This window comes from Hermetia illucens, chromosome 2 (genome assembly GCF_905115235.1).
Source record: "Hermetia illucens chromosome 2, iHerIll2.2.curated.20191125, whole genome shotgun sequence".
Classification (NCBI taxonomy): Eukaryota; Metazoa; Arthropoda; class Insecta; order Diptera; family Stratiomyidae; genus Hermetia; species Hermetia illucens.
In genome coordinates, this window is record NC_051850.1 from 137611263 (window position 1) to 137620146 (window position 8884).

The 8884-nt window shown below is 42.0% G+C and overlaps 1 protein-coding gene across 1 annotated transcript; it reads left to right on the top strand.

Moving 5' to 3' along the window:
* Positions 1–1339: 1339 nt before the first annotated feature.
* LOC119649301 (cuticle protein 16.5-like) lies at positions 1340–1993 on the top strand. The gene is made up of 2 exons (XM_038051397.1): positions 1340–1466; positions 1529–1993. The coding sequence occupies exons 1-2, from the start codon at positions 1455–1457 to the stop codon at positions 1976–1978; spliced, it is 462 nt and encodes a 153-aa protein (XP_037907325.1). The 5' UTR covers positions 1340–1454; the 3' UTR covers positions 1979–1993.
* Positions 1994–8884: the final 6891 nt, after the last annotated feature.

Sequence of the window (8884 nt, forward strand, 5' to 3'; positions counted from 1 at the left end):
TTGAAAGTGATCACTTCTTTAAGGGGGCCATTCTCAGAAACTACCAAACCGAAAAATCTAAAAAAAATCAGGAGACTTCCACTATATGGTGCCTGGGCTCCGAAATACCTTCCATGCTGATATCTGTTTAAATAAAGTTAGTAATAGTATATTACTACAATTTTTGGTAATTGGTTAGAAACCCCCCTTAAGTTCATCCTAGTATCATAAAATTTTGCAGTGATATAGGCTATAATATTATAATATTATTATAATAATTACCAAGTTTGGTGGAAATTGCACTATTACTAACAAAGTTATAATACCTCAAATTTGTTGCTTCTTTGAAAATTGAAGACTATGAATGTCAATATCACCCGAAAGTGGATACTCTCACATAATATATGGATATATTACGTGCTACGTACTAAGAAATACACAAAACCTTTCGTACCTGAAGCGTCCAGCTTCCGGTTTCCCGACTTGTTAAATATGCTATTACAATGACGGAAGATTTGCTTTTTTTGAGGCGCAGCCTCCCCATCTGATATGGAATGGTGTTGGTCTAGAAGATGAAGCCGAGAGTGATTAGGGGTTTGATTAAATGTAACCGAAAATCTTGGGTTTGGGGTATAATGATCTGAAGGCGTGGTTTATACGGTTTAGAACCTTATGGATATGAGGAATATTGTGAAGCGTTGAGATGCCTGCAATTCTACACAGCAATGCCGCAGCAATGTTATTTTTGAAAAACACTGACTAGGTGGGAAAGGAAGAATTACGTCCCCATACGAGTAAAACGGAAATACGAACTAGTAGAAGTTGAAAATAAATAGATTTGAGGACCTTCTACTTTGCCGTTCCCAACTCAATTATGGTCCACTTTTTTGGATATAATCTCAGCATTTCTTCAAGATATTTCCCGTATGCATCTATTCAAACCATTCTGAGGCTATCATATTTTGGAGAGAAGATACCTCACTTCACTACTGCGCAATACAAAAATATGAATTTCAGAATCGAATGATCTCATACATTACCGAGGTAGCAGATGCGTATGATCAATCAATTCAAAGTGCATTATAAGAGTTTTAGTAACCGTTAAATTGTAAAATTACTCAGGAAGCTACTGAAACTCAAAAACCCCTTCATAGGTCATTTTTGAATTAGATTCTTCAATTTAAAAATAATATTCTTCGGTTTTAAACTAATACTATCTTTCCCTGCAAAGTGTGCCCATGGCTATTCCTAGTCATTCTGTTCCCTCCTGCGTTGCAGTCACACTTTATTTATTACTAATTTTGTAATACATAAAACTGACGCGGATTTTAAATAAGATATTGAAAAATGACTTCTGCAATGCAACCTCACCAACTAAGGTCAAATTCGACTATAAAAGTTTGAAGACGGTCGAAATCCCACATCATTCACTTATCGCTTCTCTGGTCAAGTTGTCAACCCACAAAAACTGCAAAATGTTCAAATTGGTAACTACTTCTTGGGCTGAATTTATAACATTGGTTTTCGTTAAACTTTTCTTATGTTGTAGACAATTGTTGTTTTGGCTGCTGTTGCTTGCGTTTGCGGCAAACCAGGAATTGTTGCTCCAATCGCATATAGTGCTCCAATTGTAGCTGCTGCCCCAGCTGTGGTTACTGCCACAAGCTCCCAGGTTGTTGCTCGCAATTATAATGGAATTGCTGCTGCTCCAGTCGTTGCAGCCGCCCCTGTTGTCGCTGCTGCTCCAGCTGTAGTAACTGCCAAGAGCTCCCAAGTTTTTGCCCGTAATTACAACGGAATCGCCGCAGCTCCGGTTGTTGCTGCTGCTCCAGTTGTAGCGGCTGCTCCAGCTGTAGTTGCCGCGAGAAGCTCCCAAATAGTTGCCCGTAACTTCAATGGAATTGCTGCTGCTCCCCTTATTGCAGCTGCTGCTCCCGTTGCTTACACTGCTCCAGCAATCGCTGCACCAGTAGCTTACTCGGCTTCTCTCCTTTTATAATTTATAATAAAATAAATAACTTAAATCTTATTCACCGTTCATTTTTATATCCAGAAATTAAGGCGTAAAATCAATTGCTAGGTCAGCAGTTGTCAGTATTCCTGGTAAGTATTCAAGTGTTTTAACATATGCCTAACTGGAGATAGTTAGATGCAATTGTATCTTCTGACTGTCCAGTTTAAAAAGTAGGTTAGGTCAGGGGACAGCAAACGATTGTAAGTTAATGTTTCAATTTCAAAGGTCGGCGGAACAGTAACCTTCATTAACGCTTAGCGTATCCAAAAATTGCATTTGATGTACACAGTTAAATGTGGTTATATGAGTTTTGAATAGAATTCTAGGATTTAGAACCTGCAGTTCAGGCTTGCAAATGGACTAACATTGTATGCTTTGTTGCAGTTCTATGCATTCTGTGAAAGAAGTGAATATTTGTACGTGCACCGATATATTTGTGTTCTCTGCATCAGTTACGTCAGCCTGGTCGGCCCAAACTCTTCTTAAGACACAAACCGCCGCTGTGGTAAGCTCAAGGATACCAGTTTATACTTAGCGCAAGCTCAGCATTCATACTGGACGATGCAAGAACTCCCTGAAGCATCTACCCAAATAAAGAGCACGATACAGCGTAACTCCACGGATGAAGGGTTTTTTTTTCAAAATATGAACGCAACCACGATTCCCATCAAGTTTCCACTAGCATGTTAGCCGCAAATAACTGAGCCAGGAGCTCTCTTGAGAGATATGAACTAACTTCTAGTGAGGCTTAATGGCCAAAGCCACCTCAGATGAGTCCCCGTCCACACTCAGGTATAATCACCTAAGGGCTTGGAACATTTGTCTACTGCATCACAACCAGCAGGCGGTCAAAGGATAGTATAGGCCTCCGGGCGAAACGTGACTTACTACTCACGATGTAACATAAAACCTGGGAAACGCATGCTGAACCAACACCAACAGCTCTACTACCAAACCCTATCTCCTATCTCCACGTGGTGATCGGTGGGAGTTTTTTCTTTATGAAAAACTACTGTTCCAACCGGTCCTCCGGGTTGGGGGTTGGGTAGGGCAACCCTATACCGAAAACCAAGGTTACGAAGCCACGAAAGGAGGCTCGGATAGGATGGATGTCAAAAGGACGAACTTGGTCATGACAACGAAATAACGATTTGCAAATTTTCTTGTGGAAAGTGCGCTCTTTGTACAGACCGAATGTTGCTGAGCAGCTAGCCGATACCCTGTCCCAATATAGGGCTGATTTAACAGCGTTGCGAGAGATGCGCTGGACAAGGATCAGTTTCCTGGAGAAGAGCCGATACACCATATATTATAGTGGCCATCCAGTAAACCATGTACTCGGAGCAGGTTCTTTAGTCAGCCAAAAAATGAGACCTGCTGTTATCGACTTTGAAAATATAAGCGAAAAGCTATGTACTCTGCATTTACGAATCAGATTTAGAAATATAAGCCTCAATAACGTTCACGCCCCTACAGAGGAGACTGCAGAGTCGGAGAAGGATACCTTCTACGAGGCAGTAGAACAAAGCCTCGAAGCCTGTCCCAGATATCATATCAAAATCATACTTGGAAATTCCAACAATCAAGTAGGGGCGGAGCCCGTATTCAGGCGATACGTCTAGCTTACATAAGGATACCAATAATAACGAACTGATTATTCAGTTAGCAATGTCACATCAAATTGTTATTGGAAGTACCTGGTTTGCGCGGAAAGCGAAGCATAAACAAACGAGGGCCTCTCCAGACGGACCACTTTCAACCAAATTGACCACGTGCTGATCGAATACTACCACCTCTAAGCGTTCAAGAATGTAAGAAGATATAAGGGGCAAAAATAGACTAGGATCACTATCTCGTTGGAATAGTGGTCCGATCTCGAATTATGACACCTCCTCTGACCATCAGGTGAGAGTAAATACCGAAGATATTCACAATACAGCCCACTGCAACACCTATAAGGGCGAAATGGATGATGCAATAACCGCAGTCAACAGAGTTCCTGGAGATGAAGCATCAACAAATGATCTTCACAGCCACCTGAAGAATGTTATTATTGATACAACTACAAAGATACTTGGCCCCAGCCGCAAGAAAAGTCGGAACGGATGGTTCGACGATGACTGTAAGCTAGCAATGAAACGGAAGAATGCTGCATACCGAGTAATGTTGCATTCTCAAAGAACGCGGTCATGCACGGAAACCCACCAAGAACTTCGTCGAACGGAGAGGCGAATTCTGAGACGGAAGAAGGAAGCCTGGGAGAACCAACAAGTGTGTGAACTCGGAAAGTACAGGGAGCAACCGCACCAGGTGCGGAAGTTTTACCAACAAGTCACCAGGAGGAAGTCTTGTACACCTCGATGCTAATCCTGCCGAGACAAAGAGGGAAATCTGATTTCTTACAGAATGGGCATATTGAAGCTATGGGCTGAGTATTTTGATGGAGTGCTCAACAACTAAAATATCGCCATGTTGGAGGTCTCGCCAACCGAAGACGAGGGACAAATACTGCCACCAACAAGCATGGAAGAAACAGACCGTACAACCCTCCGGCTTAAAAATCATAAGTCGCCAGGAGCCGATGGAATCACAGCCGAATTAGTTAAATATGGAGGCGACCGAATACACTAGATGGTTCATCAACTGATGCTCGAAGTGTGAGGCAGCGAATCAATGCCTGTTGACTAATGGGGTATTATCTGTCACGTACAAAGGGAGATATCACAACGTGCAGCAATTATAGTGGTATCACGTTGCTGAATACCATTTATAAGATATTCTCCTCTATCTTGTTAGGCCCATACCAAAGAGGCTGCACTCTAGGCAAATCAGCAACAGATCAGATTTTCTTGCTACGGCAAGCGATGGTAAAACTGTTGGAATATGGGCAACAGTTGCACCACCTTTTCATTAACCTTAAAGTCGCCTATGACAGCCAGGGTAAAACGGTATACGGCCGTGAGAGAAATCGGTCTCTCCACGAAATTAATAAGACTGACTAGACTGACCCTGACCCATGTGTGAGGCCAGATAAAAGCAGTAGGATCACTCTCAAGATCATTCAACATCAACAACGGTCTACGAGAAGGAGATGACCTATCATGCATCCTCTTTAACCTGGCTCTGGAGAAAGTGATTCACCATGCCGATGCAAATGGGAGAGGCACCATCGTCTCCATGTCTACCCAACTACTGGTCTACGCTGACGATATCGACATCATGACAAGAATACCCCTGAGGGCACGTCGAAATGCATGGTGGCAATGTCAGCGCCAAAACCAAAACCGAGAGAACGAACAACATCGAATTGCAATGGTTGAACGAAAACAATGAAAATAGGAGACTACTAACTATTTCGCTCGAAACGTCTCATCATAGGGTTAAAGCTCTTATTGTTCAAGACTATGATCCAGTCCTTATGTATTCCTCGGAGACTTGGCTTCTTAGCAAAAAAAACTGCGAACTCTTAGCGGAGAGAAGAGTCCTCCGAAGAATTTTAATCCTTCTACATAAGGATGGACGATTCCGTAGACTATATAGCAACGAAATCTATGAGCGATATCACGACCGTCTGAGCGTGGGTAAAATCCGGCTCAACACGTTGTGGTGGGCGGGTCACTTAATCCGTATGGATGAGGATGATCCAGCCCGGAAAGTCAATAAGGGCAATATCTATGACAGAAAAAAAGACGAAGCAGACCATGGCGTAGCTCAGGACGCTAGACAGCTTTTAGAGATATCGAATTGGTGGACCTCGGGGCAAAACCGGGATGTTTGGATTTCCTTATTAAGGCAGGCTTAGACCGGATACCGGTTGTTGCGCAGTTGATTATGATGATGACGACCGGCAAGCCAATCTGAAAACAGCGTTTCTCGGAGCCACCACATAGAGGTTGTCCTTTACCACTTGTTTTTTTCTGCCCTTCTGCCCCCTCGTCAATGCAGAGCACCGAGCTCGCTACCAAGGACAATATTTAAATGAATATCGAACTAGTCTCATCTTTTTCATTTCAGTAAACCTTTCAAAGGATCACCCAGGCATAAACTCTGCCTGCTCTAGAAGTCACTTGTATGACCAAAATGTCGTGAGAAAAAGAGTCGCGCATTGTTATAAAGGGTGGGGGTCGAAAAAGTGGCAAAAATAGCACGAAAAATTGGGACGACCGGTGAAAAGCTTCAAAGGCGAAACCATTCACTAAGCAACGAAATTCAAATAAAACGTGCAAAATCAGTGCCCCTCGTCTCTGGGCTTACCTGGAATCCAAACGTTTCCGGAGAAAGGCAACAAAATCCACTCAATTAGTCACATCATCTTTCATCTCGGCTAGATAGCATTTGATAATTCATTTATCCCAGATTCCGATTCTCCCTCTTCCCTCTCCATTTTGCTAATTTGATTAATTGAATTTCTTCGGAAAAATTCTAAATTGGAAAATATTTCAAAAATCAATTTTGCTTGTAAAATTTATTTCCAATTAGTTTTAGTTAAAATTTCTTCCATATCCTTGTCCGGGACATCATTTGATAAAAATATTTGCTTTCTTGTCTTGATATATTTATGTTCTTTCTTAGTAATTAAAAGCTGACAAAATAATAAATAAATATCAAAGGTCTTGTGAGTGGAAGGATGGGAAAATTTTCGATTGGAAAAGGGAGGCGAGAGGTTGACTATTGTGCTGGGGAGGTTCAAACCTACTCGCGCTTTCGTTTATAACTGGCAAGCATCTGAATCTTTTTTGGCAATATTTAAATAATAAACTGCGGCTGACTAGACGAAGGGATGAAATGTGTACAGATATTTTTGCGTGGCGTTTTCCGGAAATCTCACGGATACGTAAAGGAATGCGTTAGAGTAGAAACGTGACTGAAAGAATATCAAAACAGCGTCCCCGGAAATACACATATGGCCAGGAAATTTCGAAATATGGTGAAGACCCATATTTTGCGCTTCGACTACGCTTAAGGCTCACCTCTTTGACGGCCGCACTTAGACCACGTGAGGTTGAGCTGATTTTTTTTTAGGATTTTGTTCAAAGCAAGAACCTCATTAAAATTTTTTGTGGATCTGTTTGTCTTTATTTTTTTTTTCTTGGTGGAAGGCGTAAGTTCGAAAGTTTCTGCTAGCTCTTGCCACACGGTTATATGGGACTCTTACCCGCTAAAACCTCTTCTTCTCCTTCCACTTCTACTGTGGGACTCCCACAGGGTATTACGTCACGGAGCTGGATACAGAAATTATCTTCCACTCATCTTTCTCTGAGATATCCCCATAAAAAAACACAGTGTGCTAAGTTGGCGAGCGTCCTAACCATTAAAGATTAAAGAGATAAGACTTTCAGGAAAATGTTCGTGAAAGAGAGCCATTGATGTTCGCGCCTTATGGGCTGTGGTGCCCTCTTGTTGGAACCACACATCCCTAAGATTCATTTCATTCATTTTAAGTTTGGGAACAATTCTTCAATCATCTGGATATAACGATCAAAAGTAACGATAATTGGCTTATCGTTGTTTTAAAAAAACAGGATCCAATAATTCCAGGTCCCGATAATTCATACCAAACTGTCACAGGATCTGTATCTAGGAGCTGCTCATGAAGTTATCGGAGGTTCATGGCACTCCAATATCGCATGTTTTCTTTATTAAGGCATCCTGACTGATAAAAATGTGTCTCATCGCTGAAGAATACAAGTGCGTTATGGGGCAGGTTTTTGGAGAGAAGCTTCACAAGCTATTTTTCGTGAATTGAAATGGCGTGTATTAAGTTTTGGCACCTTGCCAGTTTGTATGAATAAAATTTTAGGCCTTCATAAAGAATGCGTCCTATTCTGCGATCAGAAATTCTAAGAACAACTGAATGTTTGCATGCAAATCGCTTGGAGGATTTCGAAATCGCCTACCATACCTTCCCGATGTTCTCTGAAGTCCTGGTGCTTTCGAGGGTTCTGGTTTTTTCCACACACACTGGCAGTATCCATCAACATATTCATCCATTGAACAACCAATGTTCCAATCAGGAGTAGGACCAGCAGGTGTGATTTTAATTTTTTTTTTTTTCAAATTAACGCTGAACGAACGATTGTTAGAAAAGTAAGTCACCACGGCGATCGACGCTCCTCTCTTGTCCACTGCATAGTCGTTGCTAACGTAACCGTACAAAAAACGGCAGCCTGCGTCCTTTTGAATGCCCACACGTCCGCTTTCGTAAGATTAATGGCCACTGTATAGCGCGCAATTCAAATAACGAAGTTCCCGCATTTCCGCGCCGCATCCTATATGACCAAGTTGACCACCCCCGAAATAAGGAATCGACTGTTCGGGCTTGGGCTAACTGTATCTGGAGGAAATATCGCGATTAGTGTTCCGGTGTTAAATGCCTTGGTTGCTGCATACTCTTCCTGTGATTTGAAGTGTAGCCTCTGGTCTACCATTGCGCCTAAATACTTGAACACGGGCATGGAATATATTGTTTGTGTTTCAACTTTGACCTTCATAGCCGTGCACTTTCTCTGCTTGGTGATAAGCACTACTTTCGTTCTATCTTTCGCGAGCGATGAACGAGAATTCTTTAACTAAAATGCCGTTAACTACTTCATTCGCAAAAAGCTGAACATTTTGGAAAAGTCGTGCAGCAACCGCGACTCCAATGTCGCCCGCGAAATCAAACAAGGCAATACCAGTAAGGAGGTCTGACGTCAGCACTTTATAATACATAATAAGCTTGAAGAACGGGGTTAAGACGCACCCTTGTGGGACAGGATATAATTTCATAACTTATCTTGCATTTTCCCCTATCTCGCAGAATTGAAGGAATTGTTCGCATCGGGTGTGATAACTGCATAGCAATTATCCTGGTCACGCCTCCATTTCTAAAGCCGAACTGATTCTCAGAGA